We start from the raw sequence: 23,550 nt of genomic DNA on the forward strand, positions 1-23,550 counted from the left end.
TTTTTTTTTTTTGGTGAGGAAGATTGGCCCTGAGCTAACATCTATTGCCAATCTTCCTCTTTTTGCTTGAGGGAGATTGTCACTGAGCTAACACCTGTGCCAGTCTTCCTCTATTTTCTGTATGTGGGATGCAGCCACAGCATGGCTTGATGAGTGGTGTGTGGGTCTGCACCTGGGATCTAAACCCACGAACCCTGAGCCACTGAAGTGGAGCACGTGAACGTAACCACTATGCCACTGGGCTAGCCCCTGGGGCTTCTTCTATAAGACGTTAAACTTTAATCTAGTTTCATCTTCCTCATCAGTAGAGAGGACAGCATGTGTACTGTCGTAAGACTCAGAAAATTTATGTAAAAAGGCTTTAGACAGTGGAAAACTAGGTTTTCTAATTCCTTTGCTATTTATTTCCGTTGAGTTATAGTAATTTTTCATTGTCTGACCCCTTCACTAGCCTGCACCTTGTGTACAGGGACTATGTCATATTGAACTCTATTTCTCAGTTCCCTGCCATGAAGTATGTCCAGTGTCATCTCTCATCATCCCCTAGCCCTCTCACGTGACCTAGTTGTCCACTATCTGACACCTCTCCCCGTCCTTCAGGACTTAAATTGCGTGGTAGTTTCTCTAAGAACGCTTCTCAGAATTTCCTCAAATGCTCTTGCTCTGGGCGCCCGCAGTATCGCATCCTGTATTTCCCTTATGCTTATCACACTGAATTGTAATTAACTGCTTACGTGCCTGCCTTCTGCACTTAATTGTGAGGGCATCAGAACAGTGCTGGACAAATAATATGCAGTCAAAAGTCATTCAATCAGTGACTGAATTTGGAGACTTCATTCCCATGTAAGATTCTTTTAATCAATGTTTATTTCATTTATTTACTCCTTTGGTCAATAATCTTTCCATAATGCCCTAGTTCTAGAATATACGTTTAGTGAAATTAAATTCAAAATGATGACAGTTATGTATCACCTTCAACGACATTGAGTACTTGAGCCAAACTTGAGGCGTGACTCCGGATGTTAGTAATAGGCATGTGGTTGGGGCCTCCTGGTTTGTTAATTCACGTGTAATAACTAATTGATTAAGTGTACATTTTTTCTCCTGCAAATTTCAGTTGGGCTTTTTTACCCCAGGGAAGGGTGGACTGCCTTTGTCCCTGGCTACGTGCTGTGTTAGCAGATCACAGGAGGGTAGGTTGTCCTGTGGAGGAGAGCCCTCTTAGTGTGAGAGAAGACGGGATCAGCAGACTCAGGAGTGATGTGGTCATTAAAGGGACACAGACAGTCCCCACCTGGGATGGTATTAGAGTGCCAATGATGCGGTCACTAAGGGTGATTGAAAGGAAAACAGTGGACACATTTCTAAGCCCAACCAGAAAGTATAAAATGTGATTTTTATAAAAAGCATGAAACTAATGTGATTTCTCTAAAAATCAATTACAAACCTTAAAATGTATACATTTTTTAATTTAGTAAGGATCCAATGAAATTATATTGTTATACTTTTTATTTATTCTCTGTAACTAGTGATTTTAATACTAAGAAAAAGGAAAAAGGGTGATTGGGCTTAGATGGAATAGAAGTTGTGAATAGTAAAATACGGATAATATTAAAGCACAATAATGAAATTAAGACAAATCACATGTAGGTAGCAGGAAGGGCTAACTTAATACAAGCTGACTTGGCTCAGATAAATGAGCTAGAATGTGAATTCCATAGGGGCCGGGGTCTCTGTCTAATGGTAAAGTGCCTAGAATATGCTGTATTCTATTAATTATGTTATATTAAATTATTATTCTGTAGGAAACTCATAGGAATACGTGAGAATTGATAAGGGTAAATTATCTTGAAAAAATAATGGATGGCAACATAATTGTAGTCATTAAAATAACTTTTAAAATTAGTTATATGTACAAGATGCTGATTAAGAAAATCCAAACATTCAGTTGCTTTTTAAGTGTTAAGGCAGTATGCCTTCTATTCCCACCAAATTTGAAGAGGCTGTTGATGTACTTCACTGATATTCTTTTGAAAAAGTAAAGATATCATTAAGTGGAAAGACCAAGGTGTAGAAGAGTAAATATATTATGAGCTCATTTGTATAAATGAACCTGGAGGGAAAAAATATGTGCGTGTATGTAATAGATATGTAAATTTTTATGAAATATTTATATTTTTTAACCATATTCTGTATTACTTTGGTTAAAAAAATTTTTTAAATTAGAAATAGGACAAGACATTGTAGATTACATTATTCTTTTTAACATAGGAGAATTTAAATTAATTCTTCTAGAAGGCAATAAAGTGAGGAGAAAGTCTGGTATATGTTTTAGGAATATCAAGATATGGACTCCAGGTATAAAAGAAGGCTCAAGGTGACTTTATATAAAAATACCTCTGAAACTCATTGATGCTATAGCTTAATTTATTTCTAATTCCCATAATTAAAATTTTAAAATATAATGAAACCAGGTCCAAATATGGTTTGTGAATTGTAATATTCCACACAAATATAATTTTATATCGCTTATATGTTGAAATAATACATTTAATCAGTGTTTGATGAATATCAGTAATCATGGTAAAAACACATTGCACATTTTTATTGAATTATAAGCCTAACTATCTAGTATAAGAGAAGTCATTTAGATAATATTTTTCAAAAACTATTTCAAAAGTATCTTTTTAAAATATTGTATTGGTGTTCTTAAAAAACAACCATTTTAAATATGTTTTAAGCTACTGTAAGAGCAAGTTGCTTTATCTTCCAGTAAATTTAGAAGGATAATCTATATAGCTACATTTTACATAGCATTAGTCAAAAACTGGGTGAAGTGAGAGGGCTAGAGGATGAAGAGAGATGACACTAGAGAGATAAGGAAGGATCAATTCAGGCAGAATTTGTTAAGGAGTTTGGACTTTATCATAAAAAGCTAATACATCAAATATATGTCCTCTTGATATGCCAGTGATATCTATAAAGATACCGTGTAAATCTCGTCATGTAGTCGTGTGACCTGCCAACTGGAAAACCTGGAGGTCTCCTTACCTATAAATGAGGATCCCATGTTATTTCATCCCACCTACTGAAATACAAGTCCTCCTTCCCCAGTAACTGGATCCTTATCCACTCATTCATTCATTCCCTCATTCAGCAGATTTTCGTAGAGTACCTGCCTTGTACCATTCTCTCTTCCTGTTGACTGTACCTTACCACAGAATATCTTTCTCAGCCTGCACTGAATTTCATTCCTAGTTTCCTCCAAAGAAAAATATTTCTTGTAGCTTTAACATCTAATTACAATTGAGACCAAAAAACACATTGATTTATTGGTTGATTGATTAATTGATTTTGCTGTCTCAGAAATTTGACAGAATTTAGAAAGTTAAAAAAAATAGATGTGAAAATACCTCAGTAGAGTTTGTTTGATGTTATTTTGCTGCCTTCAGTTTGAGCATTGAGTTTTACTAAGTGTAAAGCACTATGGCAGGCTCTGTGGAAGATAACAGGGAAAATAAATCATCCTTACTATTGTAGAGTTTGAAATCTGGTTGGCAAGGTGAAGCACGTATACAATTAACTGTTGTACAGAATGTCATGTGATAGATTATTGCCCAGTTAGAGGTAAAAGCAGAGGAAGAGTCGTTTTCACCCAGGACTCTCAGGAAAGGCTTTGTGGAGGAGGTAATATTCAAAGGTAGGTCTAATTTTTGATACGCAAATCTAAGGGGTAGAGGCCTGAGCCTTTAGCATGGAAAGGACCAGGATAGTCTGGGGAATGACTGGTCTTTAAGCTTTGTGCCTGGAGTTCTAAACTCAGATGCCTGCCTGGGCCTGTCCACAGGTACACCTATTTAAATTGTTCTAATACTTTCTGTAGACTCAATTAAAAATATTTATACAAGAACTGTTTTGCGGCATTCTCGTTGTATAGTCGTGCACGTGCACGGCATAATGAAGTTTCAGTCAACAACGGCACACACGCAAAATGGTGGTCCCATAAAATTAGTACCATATAGCCTAGTTGTAGTAGGCTATACCATCTAGGTTTGTGTAAGTACTACAGGGAAGGAAAAAATTTTCCTCTACCCTTTTAGGTTCTTCTGGCTGGTCTGAGAATTAAATTGACATGAGACAGATTAACAGGAGAAAAACGAACAAAAGTTTAATAACATGGGAGAAACCCAGGAAAACCGAGTAACTTGCCAGAATGGCTGAAGCCCTCACCTGAAATACCATCCTCAGCCAAAGACAAAAGAAAATGTTGGGGTTGGGGAGAGTCAGGGACTTCAAAGGGAAGGAAGGCAATTCACAGGTAGGTGAAAAGGAGCAAACATTTGGAAATCAAGCGTGTGTTTGTCCACACAAAAACAGAAGAACACAGAGGGGAGCCCAACAAACAGGCTTTTCTGGGTTCCTCCCTGTCTACCCCCTAGTTCATTTTATGCTAAGGTTATGCTCACTTTCTCAGGTGGGTTTTTTATCTGAACTCTTAGGCAGTTAAGAGGGCGGTAACAAGAAAAACTTTCTGACTCCTTTGTTTCTTAAAAATAATCAGCCTAAAATAATCGTCATGTTAAAGAGACACATTTTGGGGTGGCAAGTTTGTTCCCATTCAGTACACTCTATGACATTCGCACAAAGATGAAGTTGCCTAATGACGCGTTTCTCAGAACGTATCCCTGTCGTTAAATGACACATGACTGTATTCCATGTGAAAGTGCCCCCTCAAGTTGTATAACATGGCCCTGCGTTGGTGGACTACCAGTTTGCAGCCCCCAATTTGCATGTATTGAGGCATAGTGCTAGAGAATAGATTGTGGAGGACGTAGAATATGAGCCTAGGACTCTTCCTAAAACCAATTGCTTTATCAAAAAGGATTTTTAGCTTAATAGATAAATTATTGAATTAAATTAGCTTTAGAATTTAATGTTTGCATGCTGACATTTAGTCTAACTAGTGTTTTGAATCTGTAACGTAAGATGAGGATCATTTGAAAACTATGATTTTTTCCTGCAAGATCCATAATGACCTTTGCACAAAAACAGTTAAGGTCTAACCATTATGGCCTGGCCTAAAGTAATTTCTTGATATAGTTTTCTGCTTCCTTAGTATTTAAATATTGTATTAGAGTTCACTTTGTAAAGCCAAAATGATAAGTTTGGCTTCTTAAATATGTACCACAATATTTACAAGTTATCTTAAACATTTTTATCCCTTCAGTGGCTTAGAACTTTGGAGACCTTTTTTTGTGTGTGAGTCAAGAACCTCAGGTGACCATTCTAAGCCATTTTCACCAAAAGTGAAATATATATGGTTTAACAATTTGAAAAGCACGAGCATTATACCCAGTAACCATCTTCTGGCAAAATCCACTGAATCTTCGGCACCATGTGGCCAAGCGCAGAGTCCCTGTATTGTATGAGTCTGTTGTAGTTCTGAGTTGGTCCATGCAGTAGTCGTTGCTTTCTTACTTCCACCAATCCTAATACTAAAGGACTCTCTTACAGAGCACATAATAATTTACTTATGCCTTAATATCACAGTCACTAGGACAACAGCTCTCACATGGCTGTCAAAGATGTTTAGTCTCTTGGGTTTAGGAAATTCAACAGTAAATCAGAAGATTATTTTTAGATTCTAGACCCATTATTGTCTTTTTAAGCATGGTTATGTGTAATTGTAGATGTTCCAGACTTGATTGGATATTGATGAATTTCATGTTTTTCAAAAAGTTGAAGCTGACATATTTGTCTTTGAAGAAATACAAGGAAGAATGTAGTTTAGTTTACTCCTTAAATACTGATCGGCTTCCAATAGTAATAATTTAGTTACTTGTACAGTGTTGATGTTTATATAAGGCAGTTAAACTAGATTTCCAGACTCAGTGAAGAAACTGAAAAGGTGCCTAGTATTTACATCTGTCTGAAACTGCTGAGTCATATCTCGTAGATTATGAAGGATTCCGGAGAGAAGGATACCACATTTGAAAAACAAACCAAAATTTTGTGGTACTTTATTTTATGTTAATATATTTGAATTTAATTTCTAACATAACGATAATTATCTTTATTGGCAATTGCTTTTATCAAAAGCATAGTGTCTTAACTCCTAATGGGTTATTGTATACAAATATACTAACGTGAATTAAGATTTTTAAAGAAAAGTACAGTAAGTACTCCAATTTTCCACCTTTAAAATAGTGTTCACACTTTGCTTAATCAAGAAGATGCCTCTTCCTGTACAGGCATGCGCCGCATAACAACATTTTGATCAATGACAGACCACATATATGACAGTGGTACCATAAGATTAGTACCATAGCGCTTAGGTGTGTAGTAGGCTATACCATCTAGGTTTGTGTAAGTGCACTCTGTGATGTTCACACAACGACAAAATTGCCTAACGCATTTCTTAGAACGTATGCCCGTAATTAAGCAACACATGACTGTATAAAGAGGCCTTAAGAAACACAGTTGTTCATGTGTAATTCAGCTTATTTTCATCTTCATTTTATTTTATGTTTTAACTATGTATGTTGTTCTAGCTAAACAAAATTATGTTTTCATTGTAAATGGTGGTTATATGATTATTTATAAATATTAGTTAAAATTTTGGGGTTATATCATCATCTATATTTGTTTTATATTTGGTTTTCAGTAAAGAATGAGATAAATACTAAAGCGTTTATGGTATATTCATAACCAGTCAGTTACTTTTTTAATATAGATCTCTCACATAAATGAGTTTATTGGTAGTATTGGCTCAGTATTAATTCGCAGTTCATGTAGTGTTTAGTGGTTTCTTTATCCTTGTGTAGCTTTGAAAAGATGTATTGTTTTTGTATTGTCATTAAAGATATGATAGGCCTTTAAAATGTGAAAAGTAAAATGCTTATGTTTTTTGATTTTTAGAATATTGTTTAAAGATAAAGATCGGAACTGGGATGAAATAGAAAGCAAGTTAAGAGCTGAAAGTGAGGTCCCTATTGTGAAGACCTCAAGCATGGTATGGTGATTTTTCTTTACTATTAAAACATTTTAATGGCAGAGTTTCATTTTAAGGGAATAATGTGCTATTTTTGAACTGTTTGTTGATTAACATTTATAAAAGAAGGTATAAAGGCACAAATCTGGGAAATTTTATGCCTTCAGCTGTCTCTCACTGGGATTTAAAATGTTGATTGCTTCAAAGCTGCAGAGTGTATGAGGGAGGAACCTTTCATGTTTCTCACTATTGTGTGTTCTTGTTCTTATCGTAATTACACCTTATAAATAGGCAATTTTGAAATAAGAGCCAACTCAAATATAAGTTAACATAAGTCATTTCCATTTACTTCATTTGTACAGATTTTCATTGTTCGGAGAGTCATCCTAAAGCAAGGTTGCGGTTTATACATTTTTCTAGAGAAAATCCTTGAGCACTTTTACAAATTTGTTGCAAGGTTGATCGATACAAGTTTTTCAAAATCTTTGCTTATACAAGTGTATTATCTTGAACTTTTCATCTTCTATCATTATCTCATTGAAAAAAATAATTCTGTTTCAACATTAAAGATTTTAAAATTTGAATCGTTTACTAAATATCATAATTATTTTATATCCTATTGCTACAGATGTAGTGCCGTGAAGATAATGTTAAGTATTCCAAATAAGATGAATGTGAGATTCATTGCTTATCAAATAAAATGTTTTGGTTCAAGTAAGCTAATTTTTGTCATTGCTTTCCCCACAGGAGATTTCTTCTATCTTACAGGAGCTAAAAAGAGTGGAAAAGCAGCTACAAGGTAAATTTACTACTGAATTAAGTATAAAGAGCTAACAGTTTAGGACAAGTACACTCTAAGTAGTATTTCTAAAATATTATTAGAACACTATTTGATTAAATGTAATGACATATGGATAAAAATATAGAGTTCTGCATATCCAAATTACTCATAAAAAGGAAGTTTTAAAACCTGATATAGATAATTAAAAATATAATAAAGTGAAATCTTGGGCATATAGGCTAGATGTTATAAACTAATTCGCAGTATTATGTATATTATCTTTTATATATATAAATACTAATATATGAAAAATATGTAAAGTATTAAAATGTATGTATGCAGCTGAAAATGCTTATGGGCAATTAGCATTATTTATTTGATTTGATAGTTCTTAAATTATATTTGTGATATAACTGAAATGAACTTGTTCTAATATAAATAATAGTTGTTTGGATGGACCACAAGAGATGAGTGCATATTGGCCATAGGGACCAGAAGAGGAGGGAGAGAAGAAAATGAAGGAGACTCTGTTTGCCTCCTAAACTTTGACATGGTCTTTGTTTTGGAATGTGTCGGATCTTAATCATGCACTAACGCATACTACGTATGCGTTGCCTTGACCTAGAAGTTCCCAGTGGTATGGCAAGCTGATTCCAGAGTCAACTGCTAATTCTAGTCAACTGCTAATCAATAATTCTTTATTGATTGAATTATTATAGGCATAATATGTTGTTCCTAGCTGAGTGATTCTTAACCTGTGTTTAGCCTCAGCACACCTAAGGGTTATGATGTACCCCATGAGTAAAAGTGGCTTGCCAACATGGTGATTGTTAGCTGGTAGAATGGGGGTATACTTTTAAAAGGACCTCTTAAGTGATTCTTATATCTGTGGTATTTCTGTCTCCAGCTCCTCATTGCTTGAGATCTTCCCTCATCCACTCAAGGGTTGAAAGCTGCTCTTGAACGGGCCCCTCCCGTGGAGGTAGCAGGGTCTGGTTGGCCTGACGGGCTGCCATGGGATGTTAGTGTCTAGGCCCCGGGGCGTCCTCATGGCTCAGTGGTGCATACACCCTTGCACACAGCTGATGTTCTGGCACTCTCACAGGATGAAGGGCAGCCTGTGGTGGTAGCATGCAAAGTGTGCTGGTATTCTTCCGGCCTCCCCGCCCTTCAGGTTACTCTGAAACCCATCTTAGCAACTAATCCCCAATTATCGGAGTGATAAATGTGGCTAGGAGTGTTTATTAAAATCATAACCAGTATTGTCACTATCCACTCACAATGATGAAAGCAAATTTCAAAAAAATCTTTCCTAAATTCCACAATTCCAAATCCCAGTCCTCCAACAGACTCTGAAATGCCCAAAAGTAGATGTACGCAAGGAACCAGAGAAAGCATTCAGGTCTGTACAATCTACAACATAGATCAGCCGCAGAATTATTGAAAGTCAGGTTTTAGATACAGTATAGAAAGGATTAGACAAATTTAAGCTCACATAAGCATCAGTGGTTGAAATATTATCCAAATCATAAGCAATGTTCATATTCAGACTTAACTGCACCTACAATTATATCTTTTTCCCCCACTCCTTTTTTTCCTCCAGCCATCAATGCTATGATTGACCCGGATGGGACTTTGGAGGCCCTGAACAACATGGGATTTCCCAGTGCTATCTTGCCGTCTCCACCAAAACAGAAGTCCAGCCCCGTGAATAACCACAGCAGCCCGGGTCAGACACCGACACTTTGCCAGCCAGAAGCTAGGGTTCTGCATCCTGCCGCTGTCTCTGTCTCAGCGGAGTTTGAGAATGCCGAGTCTGAGGCTGATTTCAGTATACATTTCAATAGGTTCAACCCTGATGGGGAAGAGGAGGATGTGACAGTACATGAATGACTTTCTCTTGATTGTTGAAAAGTAAATGCCTGTGGAATGACTAGGAGTATTGGAAGCAGCATAGTGTTGACTTACACAAAACAAGACAGCTTGGTCAACTACAATCTTGTTATCTCTGTCTTCTTAATTTTATTTATTTATTTTTTACCTGTAATGTGGTGTCACATTAATCTTTTAAGCCATTTAGATAACCACTTGATGCACATATAGGAAAAAGCAGATTGTGGCAGTCTCGCCTTTTGTGGTTTTATGATTTTCAAATTGAATTATATAATTGCATCCTTTCCCTTCATAGATCTTTTTTTTTTTTCTTTAAGCCATGCTGTGACCTACAAGCAAACTAAATACCCAACTTTTCTGACCCCCATGTCTCCTGTGCCAAGCTGCTCCCTGAAATGGACTTCCTCTTCATCTGTACAGATTTGTTAAATGCTTACATTTGCTTCTTAATAATAGGATTTATATTAGTATTCATGACCACTGGATACAGTGATGTATGACTCTCCACAGTCAAACTGACCTTTGAAACAGTCATTCTTGTGTTCTAAAATTTTCCAACATATATGTGATTTCTATGACTTCGTTGCTACGTAAATTGTCTTGGGGTTTACGGAGAGAACTATTATGTTTGCACTAAGATTTGCTGGGAGTGGTAGGTGACATATCTATATATCAGTAAGGACTAACCGTCTTTTTTTGTACATAGGAGATTGATAATACTGTATTTGTTTTAACCCCACAGTGTTTTACTCCACTTTTGAAAAGATCAATTTGGCACTTTTTTCCAGTTTTTTTTTTAATGGAAGTAAGATTTTGCCTCTCATTTTAGCGCAGATGATAACTAGAAAGGCTAAACTAGACAGTTTAGGTGGAGTATATTTTTAAAACTAAGAACATGTATATTGGTCCTGTGTTACCAAGTTTATATGTGACAATTGAAAAAAAATTTCCCTTGAAATGATCATGAAGTTAAAATTTTCCTCATTAGGAGACTTGGAGAACCAGTAGTCATAAGATTAGTTGATAGTTTTGCTCCTAAGCCATGAGTTGCTTCTGTGTGTTTCCCTGTAGCACCCGATAGTAAATCCTGTCTCAGTCTTAGACATGTATGAAGACCCTGCAGGACGAGAGCGACAGAGGCTCTGGCCTCTGCTACTAAACAGGAAGCCTATGAAAAATATCTTCTATAAACTTTTTTCTCTTTCCAGTAAGTTCACTTTGGATAAGTTTAAAAGGAAAGTAATTTATCTTTGTGTTTCCAGAACACTATAATTTGAGTGAATCTTAATTCAGTTAAATATTATTAGTAGACTTGGATTTTCCCCTTGACCCCATCAGTCTCATAAGGGTTAAAACTGCAACCTTTGCAACTTTTGTGAAATGGTCTTTAATATGGCAGCAATATTCCTGTGCTACATTTGTTTTAAGAAACAAACTAACTCTGTACATTTCAAAACTTTACAGGACTTTTAAAAATCCTGTACTGTTGGGCCAGTTAATAAGATGCAAAAAAATCTTTTTGTAGAGATGTAAAAACAAATGTCTGTTGTATAATGGATCTCATATTTTTCTTTAAATTAAAAAAAAAAAGGGTAAATGAACTATTCTCCCTGTAAAGCTAAATTCCCCGTTCTGTCTAATAAAGGAAGAGTGAAAAAAGGTTTTGAAGAATATGAATGGAAAGATACAGATGCTTTGAAAGAATAAATGATAACATTAAAACAGGGTCAGTCCATTTCAAGAAAAAGTCAAACAAAACAATCACCATTGTTCCCTCTTTTAGTTAATGTTTGGGTACTGATTGTATCCACATGGAAGTAGAAGGTAAGGAGTTGTTGAGGAAGATACTAGCATCTACTCTACTTACATTATCCTTTAAGTGTTTACACAGTTTCGTTCAATTATAAACATTTGGCCTTTTACTATGTTATTTTTATTTTGTATGAATACATTATTCTCCTTATTTATTTTTGTTACATTTATTACTTATGTTATTTTGTTATGCATTTACAACTCCATTTTTAAATAAAGTGTTTCTGGAACTTCATACAATGATTGTACATTTTATTTCTTCTACCATTTGGATTGCTAGAACTTCATCAGTTTACCAAATAACTATCTATATACCCTTTTCCAAGGCTTAGCAAAAGAAAGAATCCTTTAGTTCTAATTAATATATGATAATTGTGAAATTTTATACTATTTTGACTAAAGAAGAAAATATTTTCCAGGGCAAATTATAGTAAATATAATTCTCTTAGCTTAATACTCTGATGTGATGTGCACACACACAGCATTTCTTTTTAGCTGGCCCTGAATCATCAGAAAGCTTTATGACGATATATTTAGCGAACAGGGAAGAAATTTAAAATATCTTGGAATATTAAAATCGAGAACTATCAATATGGACTCGTTTTCTTTCATTGTGTTATTCATACTCAAGAATCTTGAATATCTCCCTATTACTAGTCAACATTCTGTTTCTCAGCTTGACCTTCTGAGGCCTTCCATGATCTGGCCCTTCTCTGTACCCCTGATAGAGACTCTGCCACGAGTGCCTGGCAGTCTTGGGCTTCTTCATCGCTCTGTGCACTTGCTTCTTCCTCCCCTTCCTGCTTACCCTCTACCCTCCCCTTCTTCAGAGTCCCACCGACCTTTTCATGAAACTCGCCTCACTTGACTGGGCCACAGTAAGGGGCTGTGCCACACACTTGTGTTGTTCTCTTTCCTTCCCCCACTACGTATACACGTCTCTTCCTTCTAAATCATTAAAAGCATCTTTATTTCCTGGACAGACCCTGTCCTTTCAAACATCCATGCCGTTTTGCTTCCTTCATCTGTCTTTGGATTTGCTTGCTGTATATTTGCCTGACAGGATCCACTTTTGAAAGGAAACTAGACTTAGAAGCTTGGGATCTGGACCCGTTCCTCATGGCTAAAAATGCATTTCTCCATCTTTCTTCTGCAAAACGAGAGCATCCTTCTCATTATCCAAGTCCTTTCCAGTCCAAGTGGTCTGTGACTGTGAAATGGTTCCCCTTCTTTTGTCCTTCAGAAAGCCGTCTCGGATTCTTTGTCCTATAAAACCTTCCTTTCATTGTGTTCTCATAACCCCTTTACTCAGTTATGGCCAGATCATATCTGTTCAACAAATATGTACTAAGTGCCTAACACGTATCTGGGCACTGAGGTTACTGGCAGTGAACAGGTGTAAACTATTGCCCTCGTAGACCTTATAGTCTAGAGGAGGGAAACAGAGAATAGAAACGAAACACTAGTCACATAAACTGACAGTGTCAGAGGGGGGGATCACACTCTGCCTTACCTCCCAGTGAGTTATTCACATAGCTGTCTCTCAATAGTTTCTTTAAGCGCATACTGCTCAATAAATGATTCAAATAAATACATTTTTATTCGTTTCCAGTTATTCCATTTCTGTGGTCTGACTTTCAACCTCCCCTTGTCCCTTGGCTCCCCTCTGCTGTAGTTAGGCCCATAGTCTCTTGGTTCACCAGAAAGTCACCTTGGTTATATCACACAATTTAACAGTGGGTTTTAGATAAGGTGTCAGGAGGCTTCTCAGGCTGTGCTGCTGCTGCCAGATCCCCAAGGGACCCCCCCAGGCAGCTGAATTCTAGCTAAGTTTCATGCAAGTTCCCCAGGAAATTACTCCAAGGAGCTTTCTCAATTTGGAGAAGTCTGTGTTTGCTTTATTTGAGTGTTGGAATGATCAGTACAGTGGAAGTCCAACTGAGGCATCTCTGAACTCGAGCTCTCAATTCGCATTGTTTAACATGCTCTTGGCCTAAATTAGGTCCCTGTTCCCTCCTTTCTTCCAAGTACGGTTGGTTATCCTCATATCTCCCCTTATTCTTCTGGATCTTGACCATAAAGAAGAGCTCCATGGGGGCCCCACTTAATGTGTCCAGCACATTTCACTACCTGGAGCTGATTTTTGTTGAACATTTGGTACTTTTAGTACTCTTGTACGTACTGAAATGTTTAACACATTTGTTAATTGATTAAAATCTTAGAGTTATCACTACTCTAACATTACTACTACTATGACATCTAACCTTAAACTCAAGGGTGAACATTCCTTTGATTTTGAGGCAATGGGATATTAGATCTCGAAGGGTTAGATGTCGTGGAGTTCAACCACCTCATACATATTTGAAGTAATTGAGGCATAAATAAATACAGTAACTAGTGCTGAGTGAGAGGTTATTTTTTGCCAGCCAGTATATTAAATGCTTTACATGCATTATCTCTAATCCTCACAAAAACGATGATGAACAAGCTGTTATTATTCATATGTTAGAGTTGAAGGAACTGAGGCTTCCTGAGGTTAAGGAATGTATTCCCAGCCCAGTGGGGATTTAGTCAAGATCTAGTTAACTTGGAAACCCAAATTCTTTGTAACCACCTTCCACTGGCTCTCACCCAGCAGACAACTGGTACAGTCTGGACAAGCCAATGCCCTGTACCTGCTCTTCAATGCTTTGGCTCGGGACCGTGACTCCAGACCTGAAGAGGCCTTTGGGTCCTTCCTCTGCTTTTGAATATAAATTTTTGAGCTGGGGATCCCACCATTTCTCCTAATAAACTTCTCTAGCGGTAACAAGCAATGACCTAATGTTAAGAATGTCTTCTTTATGTGAAACAGAAATCCCTTGAAATAGATAATGAACTCTTTCCTAGAAATCCGGATGTTGAGTTATGCAGGAGGAATGCTATCAAGAACTGTGTCAGTTCATGAGCTGGCTCTGCTATGCTCTCGTTTTAAAGAGATGAAACCCAGGGCTGCAAATATGAAATAGCTGTCTCTAGTGAGTCCATATTAGAACTGTAAACAGACAGCTGCCTCCCAAGCTATTTGTTGCAATACTTGTCTCTGGGCAAAGCAAATTGGAAAAAAGGAAACACTCCAGAGTTGTCTTGGGACAAATCATGGTTGGGGTACAGCAAGCTACTGTATCCTCTCAGGGAAAAGCAGCACACTCTTAACCTGACACTTGTAGATAAAATAATAAGTTAATATAGGAGGGGCTCTTATGCCAATTCGCAATAATGAACAAGGATTATCCTTGGATTGGATTTTCCTTGAATGAGAGGAATTTCCACAGATTTGAAATGAAAGAATATATTTTAAAAGTTATGTATATGTTATAACATTTATATATTTATATAACATTTTTGTAGTAATACACAATATATTTTTATAATACGTAGTCCATTTGTGCTTTTTCCACTGTAGTTTTTGTACGAAAGTCTCGGGATCCCTGGCCCCATCCACCCCCCCACTTGAGTTTCCAATAGCGCCTCGTCAGTGATGAATAGAGAAGCCTTTCACAGCCAGGACTCTGTCATCTGTTTCTCAGACTCATGTCCAGCATCTGGAGAATATATGAACTCTGCCATGTCTGTTTTTCCATTAGCAGTCTGTGTCCATGGTCATATCCCCTTCAAGAGGAAAAAAAACAATTTACCCTGAATTCTAATTACCCCAGAAAACTTTAAAAAGTGAACAGCATAAAAAAGGCACAGAGAAAAATGGTATGACCACCTTGGAAAACTGGAAATACTTTATAAGGTTGAATATATGTGTTACCACATGACCCAGCCATTCCACGCCTAGGTATTTACTCAAGAGAGATGAAGTCATATGTACACAAAAATACTTGTGCACAATGATCATAGAAGCTATATTTGTAATAGCCAGAAACTGGAAACATACCAGTGTTCACCAACAGATGAATAAACAAGGAGTGATACATTCGTAAAATGAGATTCTATTTAGCAATGGAAAGGAACAACCTCTTGACACAGAATAACATGGACCAATTTAAAAAACATGCTGAGTTAAGGAAGCTGACACGAAAGACTACATGCTTTATGATTCAATTTATGTGAAATCCTAGAAAATATCTGTTGTGAGGGGCAGGGGGAAAGAGGAAATTGACTACAAACAGGCACAAGAGAGCTTTTTGGGCATGGTGTAGTTAAGGAGTGAATACATTTGACAAAACTCATCAGACTGTACACTTAAATGGTGCTTTTTGTTATATGTAAATTATTTCTCAATAAAGTTGATCTATGTTAAAAAGGCATGAATATTTCCCTATAACTTTGATGCATGTAATTACTTTCTCAAGTTGCTTTTTTGGGGGGCATCTCATCTCTTTTTCCTGCCTTCCTACACTCATATGTTAGCTCTCCTAAGAGTCCTTTTACTAGGAAGTGTCACTGTCACCTCCAAATCTGTTGCCTCCCACTCTAGGGTCAGTCTGGAACTAAGCAGCCTTCTAAAACTGACTTTAAGGGAAAAGATTGATTTCCTTGAAGCAAAAACAAGCAATAGCTGTTGTGAAGGAACATCACTGAACTGAATTCCTTTTCATTTAGCCCCTGGCAAGAGTAATCAAGGGCTCTCATGAACGCTGCCCAGCTCATGTTCTGTGGTCTGTTACCATGTTAAAGAGTCTGCGGCTCCCAGGGAGGTTTCCTCAGCCACACCACCCGCAGACACAGGCTCTACGCTGGGCATTGGACATGCATTCAGTCATTTATTCTTCAAATATTTATTTGATCATCTGGGAATGAATATAGCTCCTGCCCTTAAGGAGATGGGGATTCAAAATCTGCCAGGGGAGGCAGACAAATAATTCCAGTACAATTTGTGAAAAGCTTTGAGCCCAGATTGCTCTTCTTTTCCTAGCACTAGGCTTGAAGACTTACCAAATTGGTGTTGAATAAATGCTTGTTGGATGGAGGCATGGGTGGGTGGGTGGATGGGTGGATGGATGGGTGGATGAAAAAGAACAAGAAGAATTCAAATCTCAGTTGCACTTGAATCAGGATTCCACACTTGGTTTGAAAGGAGGGGCCTCAGGGAGTCTCACTATGAGAGATTCTGTCCAAGTCATACGGGCCTTTTCTGTGGGCTCCTCTCTAGAAGTGTAAATTTCCTGCAGAATCACTAATTTCTTAGGAATTAAGTAGTCTACAAGAATTCTCCCTCATTTGAAGGAGAAACAACATCCCTGGAGAACACCAAGGGCTGGCGGTGCTAGGGAAAGGGCAGATAAAGAGCTAGCAGGAGCAAGGGAGGCAAACTTCACTCATTCACAGCTGGCTGAGAACAGCCGAGAGGGTAAAAAGAGGGGAAGGCTGCCTTATTTTCTTTTGACATTTCTAAGCACTTACTCCCAGACCAGACCTCAGGCCACCACATCAGACTGTAACATTTAGCTGGTGGTCTATGGGAACTCTTTTATTTATGTTGTTTTTCCAGAGGTGGGGTTCATGGAAGTGTCCACTATGCCTGCCACAGTGGAAAACTGGCCAGTGACCCAAGTGGGAAATACTTCTAACCAGGTTGTGCTAATCTGTTTGGAAGCGAATATAAATTTCAGAAAAAGAACCAGAATCCAAGAATATTGGAGCCCATGGCTTGGATGGGGAAACTGACATTAGTATCAAGTATCTGTCCTTCTGGAGAGAAACGGAATGCTAACCCATTCAACCTCAGAGTTTTCCATATTTTACTTCTTAAGAGAAATAGCTCATTAAAAGCACAGTATAAGAGGGGCCAGCCCGGTGGCGCAAGTGGTTGAGTGCGCATGTTCCGCTGCGGCGGCCCGGGGTTCGCCGGTTCGGATCCTGGGTGCACACCGACGCACCGCTTGTTAAGCCATGCTGTGGCGGCGTCCCATATAAAGTGGAGGAAGATGGGCATGGATGTTAGCCCAGGGCCAGTCTTCCTCAGCAAAAAAGAGGAGGATTGGCATTGGATGTTAGCTCAGGGCTGGTCCTCCTGACAAAAAAAAAAAAAAAGCACAGTATAAGAGAAAATGGGCCATACAATAAATATTATTTTGCCATAAAAAGAAATGAAGTACTGATACATGCTACAACATGGATGAACCTTGAAAACACTATGCTAAGTGAAAGTAGGCAATCCCAAAAGGCTACATACTGTATGATTCCACCTATAGGAAATGTCCAGAATGGATAAATATATGGAGACAGAAGGTAGACTAGAGGCTGCCTACAGCTGGGGCAGGTGCATGGGGGGTTGGGGGTTATAGTTAAAGTACAGGGTTTCTTTTGGCGTGATGAAAAGGTTTAAAATTGATTGTGGCAATGGTTGCACAACTGTGTAAATATACTAAAAATCATTGTATTGTGCACTTTAAATGGTTGAATTATACCTATTATCTATATCTATATCAAATAGGTATGTGAATTATACCTCAGTAAAGCCATTTCCAAAAAAAAGAAGAAAAATTAGTAGTAGTAGTAGTAGTAGAAGGAGGAGGGGGAGGAGGAAGGGAGGTGAAGGAGGAGGAGGAGGGGGAGGAGGAGGGGGGAGGAGGAGGGGGAGGAGGAGGAGGAGGGGAGGGGGAGGGGAAAGAGGAGGGGGAGGAGGAGGAGGGGGAGGGGGAGGAGGAGGAGGAGGGGGAGGAGGAGGAGGAGGGGGAGGAGGAGGAGGAAGGGGAGGAGGATGAAAGGGAGGAGGAGGGGGAGGAGGAGGAGGGGAGGGGGAGGAGAAAGAGAAGGAGGAAGGGGAGGAGGAGGAGGGGGAGGAGGAGGAGGAAGGGGAGGAGGATGAAAGGGAGGAGAAAGAGAAGGAGGAAGGGGAGGAGGAGGGGGAGGAGGAGGAGGAGGGGGAGGAGGAGGGGAAAGAGAAGGAGGAAGTAGAGGAGGAGGAGGCGGAGGAGGAGGAGGAGGGGGAGGAGGAGGGGAAAGAGAAGGAGGAAGTAGAGGAGGAGGAGGGGGGAGGAGGAGGAGGAGGAGGGGGAGGAGGAGGAGGGGGAGGGGGAGGAGGGGGGAGAAGGAGGAGGAGGGGGAGGAGGAGGAGGAAAGGGAGGAGGAGGACGAGGAGGAGGAGGGGAGGAAGAGGGGAAAGAGAAGGAGGAAGTAGAGGAGGAGGAGGGGGGAGGAGGAGGAGGGGGGAGGAGGAGGAAGGGGAGGAGGAGGGGGAGGGGAAAGAGAAGGAGGAAGTAGAGGAGGAGGGAGGAGGAGGAGGAGGGGGAGGGGGAGGAGGGGGGAGGAGGACAAGGGGGAGGAGGAGGAAGGGGAGGAGGAGGAGGAAGGGGGGAGAGGGAGGGGGAGGAGGAGGAGGAAGGGGGGAGGAGGAGGGGGAAGAGGAGGAGGAGGGGGAGGAGGAGGACGGGGGAGGAGGAGGGGGAAGAGGAGGGAGAAGAGGGGAAGGGGAGGAGAAGAAGAAATGCAATGTCAGGTGAAGATGCAGCTGGTGACTGTGCCATGGGAGTGGCTCTGCATCTGTTGGCACACCTCCTTGGCTATACATGTCTGTCCTCTACATTTTCCTTTGCACTGGCTTTAACACCTTATTGGTTCCCTCATTAATTAATGTGTTACATAAAATCTTTGACACGTGTTCTTTTCAAAAAAGAGAAAATGGGATCTTTCTAGTGCAGATTTTTAGTTGATCAAAATGAATTGTCTGGGAGAACTGGAAGCCAAGAGACACTTGCAGAGTCAATATTGTGCTCTTACCAAAGAATTCTAACATGATCAGTCTAAAATGAGCAGCTACTAAGTGCTGACACTGTGCTAGGTCATTTAGTCCCTCATTTACTCTTCCCAACAGCCCAGAACTACAGACAAGCCCCACTTTACAGAAGTGGGAGTAGAGGCTTGAGTCAAATAAGAGGCTCTGGATTACAAAGTGTGAGAGTTGGGATCTGAACCCAGGTCCAGCTGAGTTCCTCAATCGCCTTTATTTTCAGTCATGAGAAGAAAATATAGTCTAGTTATAGTCAAAAGCCACTCAGTGCAGTCAGAAATCTGCAGCTAAAGTCAATGTATTTTTGGGCTTCAAGTAAGTGGTTTCAACTCTAGCCTCGGTTTCACTATCTGTAAAATGGGGGAAGGGTGGTTGACTCCCTGATCTCTCAGTTATCCTCCTGCTGGATTAGTTGACATTCTCTGACCTTCAGATATTACGCTCCTTGCTCTCTTCCCCCAGATTTGTGGCAGAAACATATTTTGCTCTCTTTACAGTAATTCTGCCTCTCTTCCTATCCCCTTAATAAATGACTCACCAGATGCTCACTCTTGCATTCATCTCCTTCTTCTTAAGCCTCTTCACCCAGCAATCTTCCAGTCTTCGCTTCACTGGAGTACTTTGCTCATTTCACTTTTCCCATGTAAAGACTGCCGGTGGTTCGGGCTGAACCAGGGTGTCCTAGTGATGATGGCACCATTTCCAGGATAAAGGGCCTTGCACTTACTGAACCTCTGCTACACGGCAGATGCTACGTGGCTAGGGCAGGGTTTTGAGAGTGTATTTTCCCTCATATTTCTCCCTTTGGCAAATGCAATTGCTCAGAGCCTCTGGGGAGGAATGTGGCAGGAAAGAAAGCAAAACTCGACCGTAATTCTCTCTGGTTTTGAGGTTTTCAAGACCAAAGCCCTTAGAGGAATTTATAGATGATTTTCAGAGAAATGAAACAAAGCAAATTCTCAGGCTTTGACAAAATGCCTTAGCTGGAATTTAAAGAGAGAAGGATTTCTTCCCTATTAGAGAATGACGAACATGGGTCCCCAGGGGGCGCGGGGGAACCTGCTGTTGCTTCACAGCGGTGCACCCGGGAGATGGCAACATCCGGGAGGAAAAACCGCAGCACAGTGTGTCTGGGCCATCGGGACTGTGGGTGGCCTGGTAAGTTTCCCTCGACTTGGTCTCCGCGTGGATCAACAGAGAGCCTCAGGACCAAGGGGTTAGGCTCCCTTCTGCAGACAGCTTGACACAGTGGGGAACTCTGCAGCATCTCCCAGGGCAGTGGGATAGCTCAAAAAGACTGAAGTCAAGAATTCTCCCGACGGCAGAGACGGGGGGCTTGAAATGAAAATTAAGATGGCTTAGAGAAAATGTGGTATTTCTTGCATATCCAAGTTTGTGGCTTGTGGGCTCATATCTATATAAATATATCTATATCTATCTTTCTATATAGATAGGTATCCATATCTATGTAGGTATATAGAGACATAGATCTATCTATACAGCTCTCTCTTTCTCTCTGCCTCTCTCCGTAAGAATGTATGCGTATATATGGTTATAGATATAATTTAACCCTTATAAAAGTATGATGAGGTAGCTCTTATTGCCATTTTCCAGGCAGGAAACCGCAGTCCACGCAGAGTCGGTTATTCACCCTAAGCAGGCACACACAGCTGTAGAAGCAGAGCCAGGCTTGAGGCCAGGCCAGTTTAGCTGAGATAGTCCTGGCAAATTATTAGTAGTGCCCCTTCCACTCCCCAAGGTGTCTCCATCTGGATAACAAATTATGTGTTCGTCCAGCTTTGGCGACGACAGCGCTGTCCACACTTCTGCTGCCTTCTTCTCAGATGCCAGGAGAGAGGAGGGGAGCGAGGGGTACGCGCCCCCAGAGCCACCACACTGGACGCCAATTCTAAGTCCCGGGAAAGATATTTCAGTCTTTCCTCTAGTGTGCTTGATCTCGTTTACTTTTTGATAGTTGGGTGCACAAAACAAGAGACCTCACATATGGATGGACTTGCTGCCCAATTGATGGTACAGTTATAATTGTTTATGCCACCTTCACAAACGTATTCTTGGTGGGAGAGAACTTCGATTTTGACTATGCATCAAGAAAAACCTGTTCCTCCACAAACACTATAATACATCAGATGACGAAAGACTGTTCTGCGGGCCAGCTTCCAGCCTCGTAAACTGCCGAACTGGTTTCTCTCCACTGCCCACATACTGCCTGTGTGGGGCGCTGTTGAGCACATTTATATCATGTCTGCACCATCACGTTGGCACCAGTGGCTGGTAGGATTTCTGGAGACCATTTCCTACACTGGAACAGGTAGCAACAGCTTAACTCTACCGAGAAGAGACTGTGAACCACATAATTATATCCTACTAAACCCAAACAAGATATAGCCCCACCTCAAATTCCCCATATCTGGATCCCGAAAATGTCCATGACCATGACTCCAAAATGACCTGACAACAGAGGAAGTGTGTGTGTGTGTGGGGGGGTGGGATTCAGAATGGAAAGAGAGAGTAGCCTTAACCACTTGCAAATTTTACACGAAACATACTATCCTGTCCACGCATGACTGGGTCCATTCAGGGCTTTAGAAGGAGCTGGCGCAAGCGAAGGGCCTTGAAAATGAGTTTCTCTGGATTGACTGTAAACCTGCCTCGAGCTTGCCCTTGATTTCCCCTTCTGGCCTCCCTAGCCAGAGCCCTTCAGCCCTCTGGAAAGGTACTAGATTTTCTATTCCTTTGGAAAGTGTTTACTGAACATCTACTTATCCTAGGCACTGTGATTGGCCCTGGAGTACAGCAACGAGGATGTCAGAAAAGTTCCCGGCCTTCTGGAACTTTTTGGGCTGCCACACATTGAAGCTGGTTTCCTGGCGCAGCATCAGTCCCGACACAAAATTGGCAGAGCTCACAAAGCAACCCAGGGGTTTGTGGGCTGGAGAGAAACTTCTGCATGTCAGGAGTCCTCTAGTCCCCCTCATCCTCTCCTCCCACCCCCCCCCCCCCGCCAGTCACTCAGCAATTTCTGGGATCCAACTTCATATCTCCTCTAGGCACTGTGTTAAGTTTACTGCAGTCTCTAAGGGAGGGGCCCTGTTGAAAACCTTCAAGGAGGTGAGTGATAGATGCCTTGACTTGAAATGCCAGCATTTTATATTCATAATCTATAACCAGTGGATCAGCATATATCGTCCCCAAGGTGCTTCTGAACCTAACTTCTGACTTTCAAGCTATTGCATTTTATTAAGACTCTGGTAGAGTCATCAATATATCCTGAGGGAGAGGGGAATTCACAAGAAGATATACTTTAAGATATGCTGTCCTGCCCTTCTACCTCCAGTAATATCAACCAGATATAAAACCCCTCTCCCTCTCAACATCTAGAAACACTGGGTAAAATATAACAAACATATTTTTAATAGCATAACTGAATTCAAAAATTCCCAGGGGCCAGGATTAAGAAGGAAACTGAAACGCAGAGCTGATTCTGCGGTCTTGCTGAGAGCCTGCTGGGCACTGATTCTTGGGACCCTGGGGGCTTGAGTTTACTTCATTCAGGGAAAGGAAATGACCTCAGGTGTGTGCAGAGTGGGCGGTCAGAGCCGAGACTGTCACATGAGCCACCCCAGAGAAGGGGTGACCTGGCATGAGAAAGACGCAATGTTTGAGGAGAAAATAGAGGTTTTTTTTCAAGAAATCAGTTTAGACATGGATCTTCAGATTTATAAATCATAAGAGTCTCAGGCATGACACATTTTTCTAAAATATCTGGTTACATTGTGGTGAAACTGTGGGACACCAAAGTCAAAGAGACTATCTTAAAAATAATCAAAGAGACAAGAGAGTTTTTTTTCTTTTCTTTTCTTTCTTTTTTTTTTTTTACCAAGAACTACAACTACAGGGCCGGCCTGGTGGCGCAAGTGGTTAAGTGTGCGCCCTCCGCTGCGGCGGCCCCGGGGTTTGCCGGTTCGGATCCCCGGCACGTACTGACGCACTGCTTGTCAAAACCGTGTGGTGGCGGTGTCCCATGTAAGTGGAGGAGGATGGACATGGATGTTAGCCCGGGACCAGTCTTCCTCAGCAAAAAGAGGAGGATTGGCAGATGTTATCTCAGGGCCGATCTTCCTCAAAAAAAAAAAACTACAACTAGACTTCTCAACCGTAGCAAGAGCTAGAATGCAGTGGACTAATATATTGTCTATGGGTGCATATTTGTGCAGAAGATGTACAAAAGTACGTGTGGGAAAGATATATACTGATTTCTGAATGGAGCTATCCCAGAGGATGGAGAGAGGAGGAAGGAGATGGACATTGGGCGAAGCTTTAGCTAGGGTA

At 40.3% G+C, this 23,550-nt stretch overlaps 1 protein-coding gene across 12 annotated transcripts in view; it reads left to right on the plus strand.

Moving 5' to 3' along the window:
• The window catches only part of CEP170 (centrosomal protein 170), a 134,830-nt gene extending 123,113 nt beyond the window's left edge, over positions 1-11,717 (plus strand). For 11 of the 12 annotated variants that reach the window (XM_058533533.1, XM_058533532.1, XM_058533537.1 and 8 more), the window contains 3 exons: positions 6,919-7,012; positions 7,739-7,790; positions 9,376-11,717. In XM_058533533.1, coding sequence (XP_058389516.1) covers positions 6,919-7,012; positions 7,739-7,790; positions 9,376-9,665 — 436 coding nt within the window. In that variant the 3' untranslated portion in view covers positions 9,666-11,717. The remainder of the gene's footprint in view (positions 1-6,918; positions 7,013-7,738; positions 7,791-9,375) is intronic. The other variant, XM_058533540.1, reaches the window with a different exon arrangement.
• Positions 11,718-23,550: the final 11,833 nt, after the last annotated feature.

Source organism: Diceros bicornis, chromosome 38 (genome assembly GCF_020826845.1).
Source record: "Diceros bicornis minor isolate mBicDic1 chromosome 38, mDicBic1.mat.cur, whole genome shotgun sequence".
Taxonomy (NCBI): domain Eukaryota; kingdom Metazoa; phylum Chordata; class Mammalia; order Perissodactyla; family Rhinocerotidae; genus Diceros; species Diceros bicornis.